This window comes from Dreissena polymorpha, chromosome 6 (assembly GCF_020536995.1).
Source record: "Dreissena polymorpha isolate Duluth1 chromosome 6, UMN_Dpol_1.0, whole genome shotgun sequence".
Classification (NCBI taxonomy): domain Eukaryota; kingdom Metazoa; phylum Mollusca; class Bivalvia; order Myida; family Dreissenidae; genus Dreissena; species Dreissena polymorpha.
In genome coordinates this window covers 46,121,451-46,144,462 of record NC_068360.1, presented here as the reverse complement: position 1 = coordinate 46,144,462, position 23,012 = coordinate 46,121,451, and the positions used below count along the sequence as shown (strand labels likewise).

Below are 23,012 nucleotides of genomic sequence, written 5' to 3'. Positions count from 1 at the left end.
CAATTCGTTATATTATAATTGGCAGTTATGTGAAATTAATAGATGAACATAGTACTTCTGTATATATCGATATCCAATTGGACTATGGAATTTGACAATGCCGGGTTAATCCGTGCGATATTTAAAATCCATAGTGAAACCGACGATTTTATCCCAAGAATTGTGACTGAGGCATAAAACTGTTGAATATCTGTATGATACTGGCAAATATTCCAAACAAATTATGTATGAAATCCAACTAAGCCTCATTATGTATGTAACAGATTGGTATTCTATTCCAACAAACCTAAACATTAAACCTAAGTATAACATTTCATGATTTGTGTCCAAGAATCGCCTTTTAAGATCACTAAATGGTTAAACGGTGGCTGCAATTCTTGATGATAGTTTAAACCCATCAGCCACATACCAAATAAATGTACAACATCTTTCGCCGACCAATGAAATCGCTCTATTTTTCAAGTAATGGCCCTTCTTAATCGTCACTCTGCTCTCTTTTAGGCTCTAAATTGTTAAAATTTCACTAAATAAACACTAACACAGTGCTCACGTTGCTGCCAGACATTATCGCCAATGGCGATTATTTTATCCAACTGGCTATTATTTCTTAAAATTGTCGGGAAAAAATGGCTATTATTTTATCCGACTACATGAAACAAGAAATATCTTTAAACAAGAAATATCTTTTAAAAAGATATACGGCGTTGATAGTTCAATGAATGAGATCAAGGATAGCGAATGTCTTTTTCTGTGCAGTTCTTAGCTGCATCACACGCAGTACGGGATGTTACGCGGAGTTTTCGCGGCTTATTTTACATTATTACATATTGCTGGTCATAAACCTATAGATACAAAACAGAATACCAAAAGAAGAATGGAAGTGAAATTAAAACATATGAGTCAACCGGCCACACGCGAAGTATCCGTACATATTTTAAAAATGTATAGGCGCGTTCTTCAAACAAACCTGTTTTCGTGGTTTGTCGGGCATTGCTATTTGATTCGATTATTAACAGTATCGAGAATCATCGCGCTCATGCTTAATACATTAGTCAATATGGTGGAATAATTCTTGTAAAATTAATCAAAAATAATATTTATCATGGTATTGTTGAAAACACATTAAGAATCTATTATTGACATACCATAATTATATCGCTGAATATCTTCATTTATAATATTTCTGGTCTAAAGAAAATTCCAGTTCACCTAGTTCACGCGATAGCGTGTATATTATATAACGATTATTTTACTGGCCGCGAACTGACCCTGATATCTTGCGGGTTGAAATGCAATGCATTAAAGTGATGCCACGCTTCCACTGCTGGAACGACGGCTTGTTTAAAACTTTATACTTTTACATGTTCAATGTTCAATTTCGAAAACAATTTAAAATGGTTTGACCAAAACGAATATCAGGATAGGGAAAAACGATACTTTTATGAACTTAAATATACTAGTACACAGGCAGGAATATGGAAGTAATTACTAAATATGAGAACATAGCCTTTAAGTTCAAACGCTCTGGCGCTGGCAATCCTCTAACAATAAAAGGTGAACGCACAAACTGTATTGATGTCAAGAAATGAGTGTAAAACTGTTCTATCTATCAAGCCTTTTCAATAGAGATAAAATTGTTTCATGCTGAACACACAGTAAAACAGTGTTACAAAGACTCGGTCATGTTTCCAATGTTCTGGTGGTATGCTCAAATCAGCCGATGGAATAAATGAATTATATTCATTCGTGTCTAGCCGCGGGAAGTATTATTTGAATTTCATTGGATACTTACAAAGGTCAGGTAAGGTCAAAAGTGACGTTAAACAGTTACACCGAAAAAAAATTGCCTCTACAAGTTTTCCGGCGAGTGCGAAATGCGTGTAAATCGGGCCATAAGCAGGAAAATTCGATAACGAGATTACTGTGTACACACTCGACCCTGTGTTTTGTCATACATATTTTTAGCGAAATTTGGAGGAAGTAATTTGTATAAACTAAAATTGAGAAGTTCTCTCCGAGTGATTTAGTTAACAGCTATGCCATTTGGTTGCTTGCTGTCCATATTAATGATGAAATGTTAGGCATATATTTCAATATGAAATACAATATTCATGTTAAAAATCACTCACCTCCATATGTGCATCAGAAAGTCCAAGGTATTTACACAAAACCGCGCCAATACAAGTGTTCCATCTCCTTTTTATGTTGAACTTTTTTGACAAATTTTCAAGTTATTTCACTATCACTGTGCACAGGAGGGAAGCCCATAGTATTATAATTACATTTTTTTATAAATATGTTATAATAGCAAATATATTGCATCGATTCACAATCAGATCTGATTCTATCCTTTACCATTGTCCTACATTTTTCGCCGGCACGAACATCTGTGATAGTAAATCATGTAATACTAATAGACATCGTTAATAATTGTATATGCAAGAACATGCACCACGAGCAAAGTACAAACATTATTGATAACGGTACTGTCGTGCTGTTATATTTTCATATAAGTATTATACAGTTTATGTATGTGTTGGTAGATCCTACTTGAACCATGAATCCGTATTTGTCAATGTACTGTGTCTATTGATTTGATATTTACCGGCATAGCTACTCGATATTTAAAATCAAAGTACTGACAGTACTGGTGTGACGATGCATTTGAAGTGGATGGATATAACATCATCAATTTAAGTTTATCTACATCACCACAATTGTGTATGTGGGTACGAACATTTTGTGTAGGAAAAAAATGGGTACGAAAATTTTGGGAACAATAATTATGCCCCAAAAAATGGGTACGAACACAATTTGGTTACGAAATTACGAAAAAAAAATTGGGTAGGAAAAAAATTCGGTACGAAAAAAAATGGGTACGAAATAATTGGGTATGAAAAATTTAGGGTACGATACAAAATTTGGGGGAACGGGGAAGTAGTATCCGTGGGGAACTTGACCCATTCAGCGAAACTGGGAGGCGGGTTACATTCTCGATCAAATATAGCAAGAAATATATTTTAAAAGATATTCGACGTGTATTTTCTGTACAACTTATCTTAAAACAAACGTTCTGTTACAGTAAAACGTTTGTGGGTTATAACATTACTTTTCAGCAGATATATTCAAAACTTGACATGCTCTTTAATTACACCATGCTCTTTAATTTCACATGTATATCCTACCAAACTTTATATTTCGTTGTTTCCTTTCCTAAGTTAATGATGTTATGTGTACGGACGTGATTTCACATGCCCATGTGCATGAACATATAATTTTTCTCTTTTGATTATTGTTTTTTTCTTATTCAATAAGCTTAGGCATGTTTGTTTGTGAAGTACGGTGTATTAATTCGATGATGATTCCCGAAAGTAGGTATGAGCACATAGTCGTAAGAGCAAGTGAATACGTGAGTTCGCCCATGAACACATGGTAAGGTTAACTAAATATCCGCGATATGACCTAATATTGTTTAAAACAGCAAACAATATCCAACAAACGAATGAATTATCAAACATAGTATGTGCACTGATGTGTCTCTGTAATTCTTTTTGAAAAGTTTATTATTATGCAAAATGAGAAAGCGCGCATAAAAGCGAGTTTCACAGATGTCGTGCGGCTATTATGCTGTTGATATACCATACTCGCTATAACGTTTACAAATGGCTGGTTCAAAATAATTAGTTTTCTTTACACTCACGATCGCGTTAAACGTTAATTATACACGTTTTCATTCGCAATTTATTTACAGAATCACGACAAATGTCAAATACAATACAGAAAATGCATAGTTGTTTCATTAATCTATAAACATATAATGGATTGAATATAACTGATTTAAAATTAATGTTTTCAAACTATTACTAAATCTTTTCCCAGAATATGCTGTCCTATTTATAGCTGAGCTTCCTTTACCTTTGTCAATGATAATCAGCGAGGTAAGCCGATTAGAAAAATCGAGCTATCTCATTCGGACTGGCTCGGTCTTTTACATAGGTCGCCATAGTGAAGAATTTTTTCATGGTATGATAACTTAGACGAGCTGCTTCGCAGCATCGTAAAACGTACCTGAAGAGAATGGTGTGCATTTTATTACACGTCTTTGTATATAGAAATACCGTCGATACGCCCCTTTAAGTTGGTCGGGGCGTCATATTAATCATTTTCATGAAAGTTTGATAAAAGCCCATTTATGTCTGCCTCTCCTATTTCGCTTATGCGCAAGATTTCTTTAAGTAAGGATTCGAGATCAATGAAACAGCTTAAGTCTTAGTGGACATGTTAATATGTTCAAGGCATTCAAATACAAACAAAGTAACAAAGTGGCAAAGTAGTTTTATTATAATTGCAAGGTCATTCAGTTATGGCAAGTGATCAATAGATCAACATCTCGACTCATAAAACAATCATGATATAAAGAGCGTTTGCATGTATTTAAGCCTGGTTTACCAGGAGCCTGGTTACACGTGCACTTTTCCAACCGACTAGAAATGTTTTATTCTGAATATCTGAATATGTATGTGTGCAGTTGACTTTAATTTAGTGCATCTGGTATTTATCACAGAACAATCGCCCCCCCCCCCCCCCTTGAGAACCAGTCAGTTGGATTACTGGGGACAGTGCGAGATTTGGACTCTCCGTTCCATTGATTCGTTTAGTACCGGTGTGAGGCAGCTTATACACAGCTTATTGGTCCTTTGCGACAAATTACGTAACACGTTAAGGTTTAGCGAAGGATCAAACCAGTAATTGATGACAAATCTCAAGAACAGGAAGCGTTACGGAATGACCAAAGAAGCAGCAGCAATATTGGCTTCGTCGAATATTGGTTTTGATTCTTCGCCAGTGGGCCATATACAGTATGCGTGGAGACGCGGCGGTTTTTTCCGCACGCCTACTGGCTATTACCACTGACATCACAAGAAAATTCTTCCAGATCTGTGAGGATTTTTGTTTAAGTATTATATTATGAAAAGTAGTTTTATTTTCTTTTAAATTTTGAAAATTGTGTATTAGTTAAGGTTCATAATAAAAAAAATATAATTAACTTAACAAACAAAAAAATAAAAATAAAAAATAACGTTGGATATAAAAACAGGAATTGCCAATCGAGCTTGGCTCGGAACAAGTTAAATCTCTGCGCGGAGGTTGCCACTTATGCTGCATGAATACTATTCCACACCATGCATGCGTGTCCCTACTCAAGGACGTGTTTCATCTTGGCCGGCGTGACGGACCACAGTTTCCACGAGACCGTTCGGGTATTAACTAAAGATGCAGAAACATGCTCTTAGTTGCACATTTTTTAGGGCCCTTTTCACAGATGTTGGCATGTATTGAAGTTTGTAAATAAATGCTTTATATTGATAAGTGTAAACATGGATCTGAAAGCTCCAGTAAAAAAAGATTGAAAGAAAGAAAGAAAGTAACCCTCAACTTGGCTCGAACAACTGACCCCTTGAGTGAAAAATCTAACGCTTAGACCACTCGGCCATCCGTGCTCATACAATGCATGATGTATTTTATACTTTATATACCGGCAAGCAATCCGCGTAGTGTAACAAAATATTACGATAACAAAAGAACTCTCCAAATTATTCAATCGTTTCGCGTTGCAACGCTTTATAATTTTCAGGTTTTTAAAGCGTCAAAATATGCATATAATGGATATTTAAAAGCATGGTAAATCATCTCCATTATTTCGGTTGATAGTCGACAATGTACCTGACAAGGATGGTACACTGTCGAGACACTCCCATTGTTTTTCACGTAATCAAATCTTGACATCATTTAGAGATAAGAAAATGTGTACAAAATTGACTTCCCAAAATATTTAAGAGCATAATTTATTAATCATAAGAGCCTGTTAGCTCAGTTGGTAGAGCCATGAGAACAAATCTGATGATAGCGGGCTCATTCCCCATTTGTGTAGATTGGTATGACACACCTCTGACCCAAGTAAGGCAAGTCTCCAGTTACTAGCGTAAGTATGTGCAGTCAGTACTGGTTAACCAGCATACCCAGAAAAGATGGGAGTTGTACAATGCAGTGAAACTGAAATATTGTTGAAAACAGCGAACTAAATCTGACAAACAATAAGAAACAACGTATATTGACCTTCTATTATTGTTTTTGCTAGGAATCTTTTTGCGTCGATAATCGATAATCGATGAGGTTATTTTGAAATATTGCAAATAAATAAATAAAATAAAATAATACGTGCAGCTTAGGTACGTGTGTGCTTAATTGAAATTATTTCCATGTCATAGTACTCTATAGTCCGGATATATTGTAAAATTAATTTTAAAAAGTTTTTAAATATGTTAATTTTGACTAACACTTTTTTTAAATCGGCTTAAGTCCCAAGAGCTGGTCCAATTATTTGTTTTTAAGGCAGTATTGGAAAAGCGGATATATATATATATATATATATGTTTAAACAAGTTTAAGGTCTTTAAGGTCTTGTTAGAGTTTATTTCGTATGGAAGCTTTTAAAAAGCATGACATGAAATATAATCGCAGACATGCGTTAGTCGACTACCGCATCAACTGGATAAAACCATCACAGATCCGCCGTGGCCCGGGATGCGTTAGCCGACGACCTCCGGAACTGGATAAACTATCACAGATCCGCCAAACAAATCCCCGCTGGAACAAAACACCACCTCTCCGCCGTCCACAGTAGCGTTCTGTCCTTCCGGTATGACGGTACCCTGGTACATACAGTTCGGACCTACAAAGGATACACACGCACTTAGGAACTCGTATTTGATGATGTTATGCTTTTTTAAATAAATTGTGTTCACAATTAAAACATATATTAAATAATATATATATATATATATAGTAAAGCGTATTTTAGCTTAATTATAAAGCTGTAGTTAAATCACTTTCTTTACTTATATAAATTTGTATAAATAATAAGTCAGCATATACCTATTATTGTTTATAAAGCTCAGTTTATAGTCCTTAGTTTTATAATAAACCATCCCCATCGAGATTTACTCCTATGATGGTTACAAACCGTTGGGACATTCGTAGCAGCACGCGCCCGGCGGCCGTACAGCATCCACGCAAGTAATATGGCATGGCAGTAGGTGACAGTAATGCTGTCCATAGTAAGTACATGGGTATGGACAATCTATAGTTGTGGGTTGCGTTGTTGTTGTTGTTGGCGGGGGTTCTGTGGTGGTCGGTGGATTTTGGGTGGTGGTCGGAGGTGCAGTCCTCTTGACCGGTTTAGGATTGGCCTTTCTCCTTACGTATGGTATGCGTCTGAACCGCCCAGCATTGTTCTGCGACGGCAGATGATTGATTGTTACGCCAGGTTCACCGTGGGTTGCTGACGGATTGGCGACCGGGGTTGTGTCAGGCTCCGGACACGATCCACAGCAGTTCCCAGGTCCAAACACGGGATTTTCACATGGTGGAAGCATACACTGAAGAGCGATCGGACACCCGTGTAAAAATCTCTTAATCGCTATTGTTTCGGGTGTAAGTCGACAATGTACCTGACAAAGATGGTACGTTGTCAAAATAAAAAGAACTAAGTCCTTCATTTGACGCAAAGTCGTCATCTCTTTCTTAAAACAACGCTGTAAACAAACCTGATATTCTGACAGTCGTGGGATGTAAATAGTTCTTATCTATGTGGCAGAAACAAAAATTTCTTTTGGTATCTCGAGAGATATTTCCACCGTTTTTCGCGTGATCCAATATATTCGCAACTTTATTTGAAGATAATAAATTGTTATGGATTACAAAGCAAGTGATACCTAGCATCAGTTATTATTCATGTTCATCGTTCAGAATTGATGAATAATTAAAACACGATTCAACTCTCTTTTCTCATCAAACTATCGTATTTATACATCCAAAACCAACCACGCCGCCTTAAAGGGACCTTTTCACATTTTGGTATATTGCCAAAATTAAAAAAAATGTTTCAGATTCGCAAATTTTCGTAGGAGTTTTGATATTTGTTAGGAAACAGAAATACTGAACATTTATAATGCTCTAAAAATCTAGTATATGCATCTTTTGACGACTTAAAATCCTGAAATTCTAAAGTGTTGAATCGCGAAACGATTGAATAAGTCGGAGAGTTATGCTGTTGTCGTTATATTTTTAATACTACGAGGATAGCTTATATAAAGTATAAAATACATCACTCATTGCATGAGCACGGATGGCCGAGTGGTCTAAGCGATAGACTTATATGGTTCGAGCCCAGTTGAGGGTTACTTTTTTCTTTCTTTAACTGTATTCTTGTTGTTTTTTTAACTGGAACTTTTTAGATCCAATGTTAAGATTTATCAATATATAGCATTTAATGACAAAGTTCAAAACATGCAAAAATCTTTGAAAAGGCCCCTTTAACCGACCGACAATATTCCATTTCAATTTCGCTATGAAAGCTGTCTTATGTCGATATTATCTTGTTTACCGTTACCCTTTCATGGTTACATAACATACATCGCAGCTCCATATGTTACCACATCGCAGTTCCATATGTTACTACGTAGGGCTTACTCAATGATGTGCTACGTATTTTGTTTATCTAAGTTGTCGACACCCGGTATACAGCTTTACATATAACTTTCTATACGCAGTTGTATTGCTATACAATGTTGTTTCCTTTCCCTATTCAAAGACTATGTTCACGGCAATATGTTATTTCTAAATATTTCATAAGAAATGCTTTGCTCTCTATGGTATGTTAAATATAAATTGGAAGCATAAGTACACGCTCAATCGTCCTTTCAAATGTAATGAATAACTTTTCTTTACTTTTCTGATTCCTTTGTTTTGTTGTGAAAAAAAACAGGGGCGTGGGAAGCAAATTTATATTGGGGCGGCGGAGGGGGTGGGTATCAAAGGGGGTAACCCCCTCACGTTGGTAGGGATCCGTGTGGCCTCCCCCGGATTTTTTTTCAAATTTTAGCATCAAATGGCGCATTCTGGTGCGTTTTTAGGTCAGATACCTGACCTTATACACGTTCATTGCAGGCATATTCTGAATGACAAAAGTTGTGACAGACAGACAGACAGACGATGGACGATTGATGATTGATAGCTGTGCAAGAGGCCTGAGTAACCCACTCAGTACAACGCTTGCGAGGTGTTCCTGGTTTAAGTAAAACATATTTCATAAGAAGTTATGCAGAAAACGATACATGCAAAATTGTTTAAGACACAAATTAATAGTTATTTTAAAGTATAACCACGTTTATAATATATATAGTATACAATAGTGCGAATAACGATCATTTTATAATGCATTGGTGGTGTGTCACCTGGGTTATAGTGTTTAATAACCGACAGACCGGAAGTGGATTTGTGGGATAAACGAACCGATATTTCGTCGAATTTGCCAATCGAAAACGAATTTGCAATTTTAATAGTCCCTGTCACAATGAATAAAAGTTAAAATTTATTATCGTTTTACATTTCTCAGAAATTTATGTACGCATTTATAACAGATTAAGATAAAAGATAAAAAATAACCTAAACAGGAAGACCTGGTTGTTTTGTTGTCTTAAAATAAATAACAACAATGAGTCGAAACCAGGCCAAGAAGGACACGAAGATGCGCATAAGAGCTTTTCCAGTAAGTATTTTTTACACACTTTATATGGATGTAATAGTACAATGAACGAAACTGCATTCTTAGTTTCATATTCCAGCGCTTCCGTTAGTGGATGTCCGGGCGTAAATTACGCCCGAACACGGCAGTCGTGCATCCATTATGCAAATGGTCCCTTGGATGTCCGATAATCCGCATGGTTGCTATTTTCTAATACACAACACATACAAATGTCAACAGTAAATCGGGTTATTCAATCCGTTAACTCCGCCTAAGAGCTACTGTTTTCAATGAAATTCTCAGCGAGTGGCGAATATTGATTTTTCCAGCTGTCAATCAAATTCTTCTTGGTAAGCGCATCAGCCAATCAGCGCTCAGGCAGCTGAATACACACCGACCGCATGTGAAGCTGTATTCAATAATATAAGTGACCTCTGCGCTACGAAGTTTTTATTCAGCAATCAAATATTCAAGTCCACGCTTTCCCCGTGGAAGAATGACATGATGTTGTACATGAAGTCTAATTTTCACATGATTTCATCTGTACACGAAATACACGAGAAATGTACATTTGTTGCTAGAATTTTCTAAACTTTCCGTGAATAATTAAATCTGGAAATGATTTCCGATAACACGTTTAATTAAACGCATTTGAAAATACTAAATTTAGTAATGTAGTTTGTTATATCAACGGCCATAACACATAATGCAATAAAAAGTTAAATAACGTATTTTGAGATTGCCAACCCATGCATGCCTATTGATCTACATGCATGAATGACCTCACAAGTTATATGGCGATTCGGAATGAAGTGTACTCGGTAAAATTTAAAGAAAGACGCGTTTTTATATTCCGAAATTCGCTTTCACTGACGCAAACTTTCCTTTACAGAGGTACATGTAAATTTTTTAATTCAGTCGTTGATTTGTCGTGATTACTAAATATGACCAGTGCTCTATGCTCTCACATCGCGTCACGTGATTAACGAATGTTCAATGGGAATTTCCTCTTCCCACAATTCAATTTGTATAGGCACTTGCGTAAAATGGCAGACGTTTGCGGATGTCAATATTAGCCGTATTTTGGTTTTGAAAATAGAAATCGTAATAAAACTGGATTATCAGGTAATGGATTATTATGGATAGAGTTGGAACATGTACATATATTAAAATTCTGAAATAAAAGTGGGACTTCAAAATTTATGTCTGGGACGTCCAAAATTTTAGGCTTCAAAGTCAGGAATTCCAACTTTTAAAAGCTAACGAAAGCGCTGATATTCTCTAGGTTGGGTGCAAAAGTTTCTCTTACATGATGGGGACAGAGCTCGAGCGGGGGATCAAACTCACGACCTCCAGAGTGGTAGTCAGACACTCTAAGCGCGTCTCTAAAGAGCTAGTCCAACAGCAATGCTGTTGGAAATGAACTTAAATCACTACACTCCTCCACATCTTAGTGTTTCAAGGCCCCAGGCATTATTTTAGGCCACAGCACAATTATCCTGGTGTGGGGTATTGTCGATGGTATAAGGCTTCTATTGATAAATACACATTAAAATCACAGGCACTTGGCATACATTTCTACCCCCTCTCCCCCCCAGCTGATACCCTCTTCCAAAACCCTCAAAATTGTTCATTTGTTACTCAAAATATATTTTTAAAAAGTTAGTAGAAACAAATTTTTTTTTTTACTTATATATATTTAATTACAAGGTATGTGAATATGACACTTAAAATGCTGATGTTCACATTCCAGCCAATTTCTGAAGTTCTCTTCTCCATCAATTTTCAACTGATTTGCAAAATCTTGGTAGCAAACACTCCAGAAGACTTAGTACTTAAAGAATAAATTGATGCCTGTTCCCATTGGTCTACCGTAAAGCAGTCATCAAACAGCAAACTAGAATCGATCTGGCTACAGTACAGCCAACGTGGAACAAACATAATCCTCTGTCACACCACGGCCAGAATCATAAGTACTCGGCGGTGTGTGTTCATGCTGCGAATCGCCTAGGCGTTCGGCATCCATCCGCGCAGCAACGACAAGTCTATATGAACCTTGTGTACTTTCGCGGCATAAATATGCCACATACGTACGCGGCGGATTGAGCGAAAAGATATACACTTACATGTAAATTTGTGTAGCGTAGAAACCTGGATTTACGATACTTTTATAGTTATTATTTTCACGTTTTAATAAGCAGTATGGCACGTAATGGGCTTTAACAAATTATCGTTGAATTAATTACACACAACTGTAAATGTTTTGTTTGATTCTCAAACAAGCATTATTAAATTTGTAATCCGAAACATGCTTCCGAATTTTAATGCTAATGCAACATTAACAAATTAAAGCGTAAATAAAAACAGTGCTAAAATATCCTTTGTCTCAATAAAAAGTGCCCGAAAATTATGCAGACATGGAGAGCGTCGCATGGAAAGCGTGGGTGTATTTTGTGTTGAATAAAATCATGAACATCACGTCAGGCAATTTATGCGTGTTCAGTGGGGAAAAAACGCCCAGATTGGACGTTATTTCATAACCTCTTTAAATAGTAACAAAATGCCAAAATTTATTTGATACTTAAAAAAATGGTGAATGTTAGTGTTTCTTGAGCACTATTGTAAGTATTTACAGAAATTTGCTTTAAAACTAGAATTTACGGGATTATCGGGTAATCGAGTAGCAATATTAACTGTATAATATGAACAAAATGAAAAGAGTTTATATACGCATATTCAAACAATAGTTATAATAAGCTGATAATTAACAAAACAACAATTAAGTCTTGATTATTGATGTGGCTTAAAACTGCTAATTGTCTCATCTAAAATAAAATAGCAAAAAACAACAAGCAATTATAAATCCACCATCTGCTGGAGCCTTGACCACATGTAGGTGCGAAAACAGCTGCCTGGTCTCCTTGATGTCTCGATATGAAAGGGAAAATAATTGCACATAATTACTTAACATTGTTTATGTGTGAACTGTGAACTACATACAATACGTACGGGAAACAAACTTATTTGGCCAGACACATTAAATATGCTTATATGCTAATACAATCCTCGCACATTAAATTAATTATGATTTTAAATATTATTATAAGTTTTCATTTTAAAAAGATTTTTATTTTATGATGTGTAATGACTGGGCATCATATCGGGGATCGTGGCTTGCCTCGGCATGTCTTGGAGGACAGATGCAAAGCATCCCGGCAAAATGCAATGTACCCCCGTAAAACTGACGCAGCTACAACGGCAGACTCGGCATCAACTCGTTGTGCCTTGACTCTGCGGATCGCGAAATATGTTTGTTCCGCGTTGGCTGTAATGTACCACAAAAATATATCCCAAGCGTATATAATTCGGTTGAACAGTGATTCAAATTGTAATTACACGTCTCATACAATCAAATACAATCAAAATTTAACAAAGCTTACACTTTAATGGCATGGAATACGGACAAAACCCCTCCCGGGAAAAAAACCTCGTCATTTTCATAGGGGGCAGACACAAACCCTCCCATGAAAAAACTGGGGCGGACAAATTCTCTCACATGAACAAAGCTTACACTTTAATGGCATGGAATACGGACAAAACCCCTCCCGGGGAAAAAACCTCGTCATTTTCATAGGGGGCAGACACAAACCCTCCCATGAAAAAACTGGGGCGGACAAATTCTCTCACATGAACAAACGGGGGGGTGGGGGGACAAAAGCCCTTCCGTGAAAGCAATTAAACCCCAACAAATGTAATTGTTTGACACAGTGTCATTCATTAACCGAAAAATTTACCCATTGTGTGTAATGTTTATTGTGTTTTCAGGGGTGTGAAATTTAAAGCAGAAAATGTGTATCGATTAACTGTATACATACCGCTTTCTAATGTGCATATATATCCGATAATTCAATATAATAACAACATCAATTAAAACATAAAATGAGGCCATTTATAGACAAATTAAATTTAGATTGAATGCAATACGATACAGAGCAACGTATAATCGAGTCATATGCGCATTCATGCAAAAAACGTGCTTCCCGGGGACTTTCTGAAAACCTTGCGAAAATGAATGACGTTTGCATGTAACTAAATTGTCTGAATTACCTTTTTATACGCCCGTCTATGACGGGACGTATTATGGTATACCCTGCGTCCGTCTGTCCGTCCGTCCGTCTGTCCGTCCGTATGTCTGTTAATGTCGTACGCTACGTCAAATATCCTTCGATGGATTTTTTTCAAATTTCAACACAATCTTAATATTGATAAACCCTGATCCCCTTTCGTTTTTGACGGAATTCTGAATTGTCGTTCCAGAGTTATGGGACTTTGTTCGTCAAAATTTTGTTATTTCATTGAATGTCCTACTGTAGCTATATAAAAATGTTAAAGTTGTTATAACTTTGGTATGCTTGGACCTAGAGTCTTGAAACTTGACATGAAGGTTGGCCAGAACTAGTAAGTAACCCCTGGACATTTCAAGGTCATTCATTTGAAGGTCAAGGTCACTGTGACCTTGAATGTAAAAATGTTAAAGTTCTTATTTCATGTTATAACTTTGGTATGCTTGTACCTAGAGTCTTCAAACTTGAAATAAAGATTGGCCAGTACTAGAAGATGACCACTGGTCATTTCAATGTCATTCATTTGAAGGTCAAGGTCACTGTGACCTTAAATGTTAAAATGTTAAAATTGTTATAACTTTGGTATGCTTGGACATAGAGTCTTCAAACTTGACATGAAGGTTTGCAAGCACACTTAGATGACCACTGGTCATTTCAAGGTCATTCATTCTAAGGTCAAGGTCACACAAGGTCACTGTGACCTTAAATGTTAAAATGTTAAAATTGTTATAACTTTGGTATGCTTGGACATAGAGTCTTCAAACTTGACATGAAGGTTTGCAAGCACACTTAGATGACCACTGGTCATTTCAAGGTCATTCATTCTAAGGTCAAGGTCACTGTGACCTTAAATGTTATTGTTGTTCATGTATCCTACCGTAGCTCAAATATCCCCCGATGGATTTTTTATACGCCCGTCTATGACGGGACGTATTATGGTATACCCCGCGTCCGTCTCTCCGTCCGTCCGTCCGTCCGTCCGTCCGTCCGTCTGTTAATGTCGTACGCTACGTCAAATATCCTTTGACAGATTTTCTTCAAATTTTAACACAATCTTAATATTGATAAACCCTGATCCCCTTTCGTTTTTGACGGAATTCTGAATTGTCGTTCCAGAGTTATGGGACTTTGTTCGTCAAAATTTCGTGATTTCATTGAATGTCCTACTGTAGCTCAAATATCCTTCGATGGATTTTTTTCAAATTTCAACACAATCTTAATATTGATAAACCCTGATCCCCTTTCGTTTTTGACGGAATTCTGAATTGTCGTTCCAGAGTTATGGGACTTTGTTCGTCAAAATTTCGTGATTTCCATGCTCATGTACTTATAAAATAAACCATGTATTCAAATACAAATAAACTGAAGTAAAAAAATGATTCAAAGGGTTATTTATTACCTTACTACTTCATTGGCGAACGACGGGCGTATCATGCGCTCATGGCGCAGCTTTTATTAATTTATCTTTGACTGTAAAGTTTTCAATTGCATTTTTTCAGACAATATTTAAGTGCATATGGTCCACAAATAAAAATGTGAATCTGCAACTGCGGACTAAAGCCCTCCCGTGAAAGCAATTAAAAAATTTTACTAAAAAAAGCAAAAGGTGAATCTGCAACTACTTTTAGTTTTTAATTAGTTTAATCACAGAATCAATAAAAAGCAATTAAACACCGACAAATGTAATTGCTTCACACAATGTTGCATTAATTTATCCGAAAAATTTACTCAAAAAAGCAAAATATTAATCTGCAACTACTTTTAGTTTTTAATTAGTTTAATCACAGAATCAATTAAAAGCAATTAAACACCAACAGATGTAGTTGCTTCACACAATGTTGCATTCATTTATCCAAAAAATTAACTCAATGCTGACAACATTTGCTCAAAATATCAAACTGAAACTGGCGAACAAAGTGATATTTTATATATTTTTTATAAACACACTACATGTACTTGTTATTCATACTAAGTAAAAATGAACATCGTAGTTCTTATCATACTAAGTTATCATAAACATCTTAGTTCAAACATATATAATTTACGTCAAATGGGTGGAAAATAACAACAACATTTTCAATTCGGAAATATTTTAATTAGTCAAGATATAGTGTAATGTGACCTTCTGAAGTGGAGTAACTATTACAAAAATGAATATCTCGGATAACCGACAACAAAAGAAAATGTCTGAAATGACATTCGGAAATGACCGATTTCGGATTTAAAATGTATAAATAATCGTTGGTACTTGAATTCATGGCTCAGATTTCACGGTCGGGCTTTTGTCCGCCCCCATTTTGTCATGGGAGGCTTTTTGTCCTGCCCTGTTTTTTCATGGGAGGGTTTTTGTCGGGCCCCTATAAAACTGACGGGAGGGTTTTGTCCGGGAGGGTTATTGTCTGGCATTCTAATGGCATAGCAATTGTGAAAGGCATTGAAGTTGTTCTTGCAACATATTGGGGTCAGCGTGTTTTTTTATCCCAAAGGAAGGGATATTCAAAATGTTTGTCTTAATGTCCTTCCATTATTCCAAGTGTAAAGACTACTATGCAGTTGTCATTGTTTTCAGTTGAACATAATCAGCATTAAACAAGGGCCGGTTGAAATATCTTGTGTATTTACATGAATGTTTTGTTTTCCTGTATTTTTTTTGCTCAAAATCACGTCTATTTCGTTACAAATTGTTTAACACCTCATAAATTATTTCTGTTTTAGATGACAATGGATGAAAAATATGTGGAGAATATTTGGGCCTTGTTAAAGAATGCCATTCAAGAAATACAGAAGAAGAACAACAGTGGTTTGAGTTTTGAGGAGCTTTATCGTAATGCTTATACGATGGTTCTGCATAAACATGGAGAGAAATTGTACTCAGGACTTCAGGAAGTTGTCACAGAACACTTGGTCAAAAAGGTTTGTGTGTCAAATTAACTGACAGGGAATGATCTACATTGTACATGCGCGTCCTGCGTCTATGACGCACAAATATCGAAATAGATGCATAGTTTTGAAAGAAGTGTAGCGATGAACGCTGAGTTTAACAGAATGAGCCTTGAGGCTTGAAGACTGCAACAATTCTTTTGATTGGCTCTAGTCCAGCCGCTGCTGTATAATACGTCCCAATTAGAATCAACCTTTTAAATAGAGTGTGTTCTGATATTTTCTAGAGTCCCCGGATGAAGGCCTGCTTAAACTTTTGGTAACTTATTCATAAATAATACAGAAATAATGCCTCCAAAATAAGGTGTTGAAGCTAGATCCAAAACAAACAACTCTAATCTTTAATAACGTTAGGTCAACGGCTCGCAATTCGGACGTTAACAATAATATTATCAGGCTCGCAATTTGGATGTTAACAATGATATTATCATTGACTTGAATCAAGTTGAAATGTTGTAACAGGTTTATTACATTCATGTAACAGACACTGTTATAGCCTATGTGAAGGCAAACAAGATTGTGATAACCCTGAATTTGTTTTTATGTCCCCCACTATAGTAGTGGGGGACATATTGTTTTTGCCCTGTCTGTCTGTTGGTCCGTTGGTCTGTCTGTCTGTTTGCGCCAACTTTAACATTTTGCAATAACTTTTGCTATATTGAAGATAGCAACTTCATATTTGGCATACATGTGTATCTCATGAAGCTGCACATTTTGAGTGGTGAAAGGTCAAGGTCATCCTTCAAGGTCAGAGGTCAAATATATGTGGCATAAATCGCTCATTTTATGAATACTTTTGCAATATTGAAGATAGCAACTTGATATTTGGCATGCATGTGTATCTTATGGAGCTGCACATTTTGAGTGGTGAAAGGTCAATGTCAAGGTCATCCTTCAAGGTCAGAGGTCAAATATATGTGGCCCAAATCGCTTATTTTATAAATACTTTTGCAATATTGAAGATAGCAACTTGATATTTGGCATGCATGTGTATCTCATGGAGCTGCACATTTTGAGTGGTAAATGGTCAAGGTCAAGATCATCCTTCAAGGTCAGCGGTCAAATATATGTGGCCCAAATCACTTATTTTATGAATACTTTTGCAATATTGAAGATAGCAACTTGATATTTGGCATGCATGTGTATCTCATGGAGCAGCACATTTTGAGTGGTGAAAGGTCAAGGTCATCCTTCACAAGGTCAAGGTCATCCTTCACAAGGTCAAGGTCATATATAGGGGGACATTGTGTTTCACAAACACATCTTGTTTGGTTTCAATATTCACTGTTTTTGAGATTATTAAAAGTTTATTGCAAAATATAGTTATTGTGCTAGTGCCATTTAGACTCATTTTCTTCACTACTTGGTATCTTTCAAAATTTGGGACCCATTCTTTTTCAAGGTGGACTCATTAATTTTGACCTGGGACTCATTGGTCTAAAATCTGCGAGTTCAGGGACCCATAGATAGTAAATTCTAGATTATTTCCTGAACTGATTTTTGTTGCATTCTTAAAGCTAAACATTATCCAGACAGCCCCAGAATAGGGCAATGTTGCGTAAAAAAATGAGTGAAAATTTAGCGTATTTACTTGACGATTCTGGCTAGTAGATGAAATAATTAGCATGAAATTTGTTTGAAATTCATCGTAGTTCATGTAATTATTCACTTTTTTATGTATAAATATTTAAAATGCTTTAAAACTTTAATGTGTATTTATAATTATAGAATCTTGGAAAGAAAGGATTTATCTGCAGTGAAAAATTGTTGCGAATAGGGTTGTTTTCCAAACAGATATTATGGTCAAGGTTTTTGAGTTAACTCTTTTAGTGCGGGAACCGAATTTTGAAGGCCTTTGCAATCAGTTTGGATCCAGATGAGACGCCACAAAACGTGGCGTCTCATCAGGATCCAAACTGTTTGCTATTCTGATAGTATTCTTTGAAAAAAATCGAAGAAAATCCTAATTGTAGGAATTCAGCAGACAACGTTTTAGCAGACGACAAATTTCCCAGCATGCAAAGGCTTAATGTTATTTGCATTTGTGTTTAAGGTGCAGAAAGATGTGCTCCACGCATTGAACAATAATTTCCTGCTGACACTGAACAGTGCCTGGTCGGACCACCAGACCTCCATGGTCATGATACGAGATATCCTCATGTACATGGTATGGGCCACTGTATGGGGTTGGGGTTAGTTACCGGGCTGTTGTTTGACAGAATGTTTGGCTGAATTCGGACAAAATAAGGTCCTTTAATAGAAGACTTGACGTTGTTTCCCCTAATCACAAGAATGGTGATTTTGAATTTCAATACTTTTCTGCAGAGTGCCAGACCATGCTAAAATTTAAATAAAATTACAGAAAAACTGAAAACATAGAGACATTTGCCAGGACCCAGACTACATACCATGTTGTGGAATGAAGGTTCAGATTACTGTTATATTATAACATGTCACAAATGTCTCTTATTTCATATTTTACTAGTGAAGTTAGTTTATTTATGACATTAAATCATGTCAGGTTGGCGCATCACTTAAATCCTTGCAGTTTTGTTCTGTATTGAAGGCTATTTTTGACGTGGAAATGGACCATTTCTTCAGTTGTTTAGTGTTATGTTCTCATAGTCATAGAAGTTTTTCTTATAAGAATAATTATAGTTTCTTTTTCTTCAAGTCAATTTTTATGTGATTGGGAAAAAATGTCGAAAAATGCAAAGAAAAATGTAAAGCAATATGTGTTTTGACATTATGGGGTTTCTTGTATCTGAAATTGAAGATACATTTATTTTATTGTATAAAAACATCTTGATATTATAGTATACATGAAGTTTATGATATTGATAACCAAACAAGTTTGATGTTAAAATCATGAATTATCTTTTGACATAATTACACTATTTAATTGTTGTTTTTTTAGGACCGTGTATATGTTCAACAGAACAACGTAGACAATGTGTATAACCTGGGTTTGAAGATTTTCCGTGATGAAGTCGTGCGGTTTCAGTCCATCAATGAGCATCTTAGGAACACATTGCTGGACATGGTTGCTAAGGAACGAAAGGGGGAGGTTGTAGACAGGTAGATGCCATGATTTTTATGCCCCCCACATAAATTTAATCCAACTGGCAAAAATCCTAAGGCCTGTCTGTTCTTCCGTTTGTCCATCTGCTTGTACGAGATTAATCTTTGATGGCATGTTTTGTTTAACACCAATATTGCTTTGTACAAAGCTTTGAATGACAGTGTATGTATGTAATCTCTGAGCACTCTCAACAAACATATACTACCTCACCTCATTTTGATCTTGACACTAGCCTACTTTTGGAGTTAGACTAATTCAAAAGGTCTGAATTCTTGTCAAACCCAAAATAATGTGTTTCGTCTAATATCAATAATGATTCATACTTAGCTTTTATACTTACAAGGATGGTGTCTTTGAATACTGTGAAACCATTTATTTTTGCCAGCACGAAATTTTGTCATTTTTATAAAAATGACGTTTTAGTCAGCATTTAAATTCGCCAAGTCCTGACTTAGAAAAAAAATTCAATATCCGATTTGTTTGTAAAACAAGTCCAAAATATATCGCGGTTGTGGGGAAAGAGGGAGAACACTTGAAGGAGGTGGGGCCTGTTTATCACAGGTCAACATACTAGTCTTTTGTTATCAGGTGATCAGTAATTTGCCCCCATTAGTGTATCATTATTATAATTAGCGGATTAGTGCGACCGAAAAAACCATTAACGAGTGTTTGAAAGAGTGAAGCAAGTTGCCAATTGGTCTTATTCATTTATTATCATGGCCAAACTCATAAAAATCTTACCTTTATCGGCGCAAATTAGAGAAGGTGCGAAGATTATTGGTTAAAATTAGTGTTAGCAAACTATTTGGTCAGTTTTCAAAAAAGCTTCAAGAGTTTTGCATCTTAAATATTTGATCACTTTAAGTACAATAATTTTTGGAAGTGTAAAATTAACAGTGCATTATCGGACAGCGGTTTCATAGGGCACAGTTCAGATTTAATTGTAACAACCAATGGACGAGTGAGTTTAAATTAGATTGAATGCAATAGGAGACAAATGTTGCAATAAATGTTTTATTGCGTCATACTCAGTCATTCGAAAAACGTGATTTCCTGAAAATGGCGCAAAATTAAAAGGGAATTTCTGTAAAAAAATACCCTACATTTGGATGGAACTAATCGTCATGATTGCTCATTTCTCTTTACCTGTTACATTTTCAATTGCTACAAGTTACAATGATTTGAAATATGTATTGTAAAACTTGTAAATGCTGTCAATTATTAAAAAGATGGATAGCCCATACACTAAGCACACGCTATTTTTACACCGGTATTGTATATGAACGCAAACAACCAAACACAAATCAATATGTTCTGTATTTATTTGTAATCAATGCGGAGAATGTATAAGTCAGGTGTTGATCACACATCATCATCTTTTAATTTCACTTATTGTCGTTGATCTGGATCTACCTAAACGAAGTCAACGCAGTCTATACAGCTGTACTGCACTAGCGTTTTTGAGCAATGTCATGTGTCAGTTAAGTACACTGTGTAATCTACACACTTTTGTGTCAAAACCGGATTTATCTTGATTACGAAACAGACGGAGTATGCATGCGTGCATAACGTTGGGTTTTAGTTCCTCATGCCTTTGGTAATTCAGTCTTAATTTGTTCAAATATGAGACATAATTGTTTGTTAGGATCTTGAATTCGTCAATCGGTCGACTGAGGATACACACGAAAATTAATGCCTGACGATTAATAATTGTTTCACAGTATATGAAATATGTAAGTAACAAAAAAATCTGTTTAAGGCAAATGAACAAGTTTGATTATTTAAACATTAAAGTCATTGTGGTTTTGAGTGAGGCTGTTTTCGGAGAAAATCCGAGCTATTGTCATAGCCAGCTCGTCTGCCGTAGGCGTCGTGCTAAAACCTTAACATTGGCTCTAAAATCAAAGTGCTTCCACCTACAACTTTGAAACTTCATATGTAGATGAACCTTGATGAGTTCTACAGACCACTCCCATTTTTGGGTCACTAGGTCAAAGGTCAAGGTCACTGTGACCTCTAGTATCAAACTTTAACATAGGCTCTAAAATCAAAGTGCTTCCACCTACAACTTTGAAACTTCATATGTAGTTGCACCTTGATGAGTTCTACATGCCACACCCATTTTTGGGTCACTAGGTCAAAGGTCAAGGTCACTGTGACCTCTAATATAAAACTTTTACAAAAACCTTAACATTGCCTCTTAAATCAAAGTGCTTCCACCTACAACTTTGAAACTTCATATGTAGATGCACCTTGATGAGTTCTTCACGCCACACCCTTTTTGGGTCACTAGGTCAAAGGTCAAGGTCACTGTGACCTCTATAAAAAAAAATAATTCTGACAAGCTTTCGCAGCTGAGCGTGGCACCCGTTATGCGGTGCTCTTGTTATACAATTAAGGCTCTTTTAATTTTTTGCCTAAGCATCACTTTCAATATGCTATCAATCTATTGTAAATGTTTGAGGCTCATGTCATTTGTGTTGTCATCTTCAGAGGGGCGGTGAAGAATGCTTGTCAGATGTTGATGATACTTGGTATAGAGACAAGGCAGGTGTATTCAGAAGATTTTGAACAGCCCTTCCTCGTAGAGTCCAGAGAGTTTTATATGGTTGGTCTTAGAACTTATGCACTTTTTGTCCCCTACCGGTGAAACCGGAGGGGACCTATGGTTTGCGCTCTGTCTGTCTGTCAGTCTGTCCATCACACTTTTCTGGATCCTGCAATAACTTTAAAAGTTCTTCATATTTTGTCATGAAACTTGAAACATGGATAGATGGCAATATGGAGATTATGCACATCATTTCATTTTGTTCCTACGTCAAGAATTCTAGTTGCTATGGCAACAACAAAAAATTACCGACAATGGTGGAGTTTCACCGGTAGACAATATTGCTTGGCAATCTCTTGTTATAAATGATTCTTCTGAAAATGTTTTAAAATCATTGTAACAAATGCTCCGTGTTTTTTTTATTGAAAACATTATAATTGTTAAACTCCAAAATAACCAATACAAATGATGTCCTGAGTCAGAGCTCACCATAGTATAAATCAAAACAGGGCTTTTACTATGATTCACTTCCCATAAGTCAAGAGTCTTTAGTTCAAATTTTCAAGAGTAAAATTTATGTAAGTATGTGTCATTCTATATGAAAAAAGTTAAGTTTTTTTCCTTAGATTTTTCCTTTCAGTTTCTTTTCATTCACATTCTGACAAAACTAATTAAGGTGTTAAATATGATTTTTTTAACTTTCATTGTTTTCTTCAATATTATTTTAGATTT

The 23,012-nt window shown here is 35.9% G+C and overlaps 2 protein-coding genes across 2 annotated transcripts in view; one reads left to right on the top strand and one right to left on the bottom strand.

Moving 5' to 3' along the window:
* Positions 1 to 6,112: 6,112 nt before the first annotated feature.
* LOC127836253 (uncharacterized) lies at positions 6,113 to 7,856 on the bottom strand. The gene is made up of 2 exons (XM_052362741.1): positions 7,025 to 7,856; positions 6,113 to 6,733 (listed from the first exon to the last, which is right to left on the bottom strand). Exons 1-2 carry the CDS (start codon positions 7,575 to 7,577, stop codon positions 6,591 to 6,593), a joined length of 696 nt encoding a protein of 231 aa, XP_052218701.1. The 5' UTR covers positions 7,578 to 7,856; the 3' UTR covers positions 6,113 to 6,590.
* A 1,465-nt stretch (positions 7,857 to 9,321) lies between these two features.
* Positions 9,322 to 23,012, top strand: part of LOC127834124 (cullin-3-like) — a 36,334-nt gene continuing 22,643 nt past the window's right edge. Inside the window, exons 1-5 of the mRNA XM_052359744.1 lie at positions 9,322 to 9,610; positions 16,426 to 16,623; positions 18,704 to 18,817; positions 19,568 to 19,728; positions 22,226 to 22,340. Of these exons, the coding sequence (XP_052215704.1) occupies positions 9,557 to 9,610; positions 16,426 to 16,623; positions 18,704 to 18,817; positions 19,568 to 19,728; positions 22,226 to 22,340 (642 nt within the window). The 5' untranslated portion in view covers positions 9,322 to 9,556. The remainder of the gene's footprint in view (positions 9,611 to 16,425; positions 16,624 to 18,703; positions 18,818 to 19,567; positions 19,729 to 22,225; positions 22,341 to 23,012) is intronic.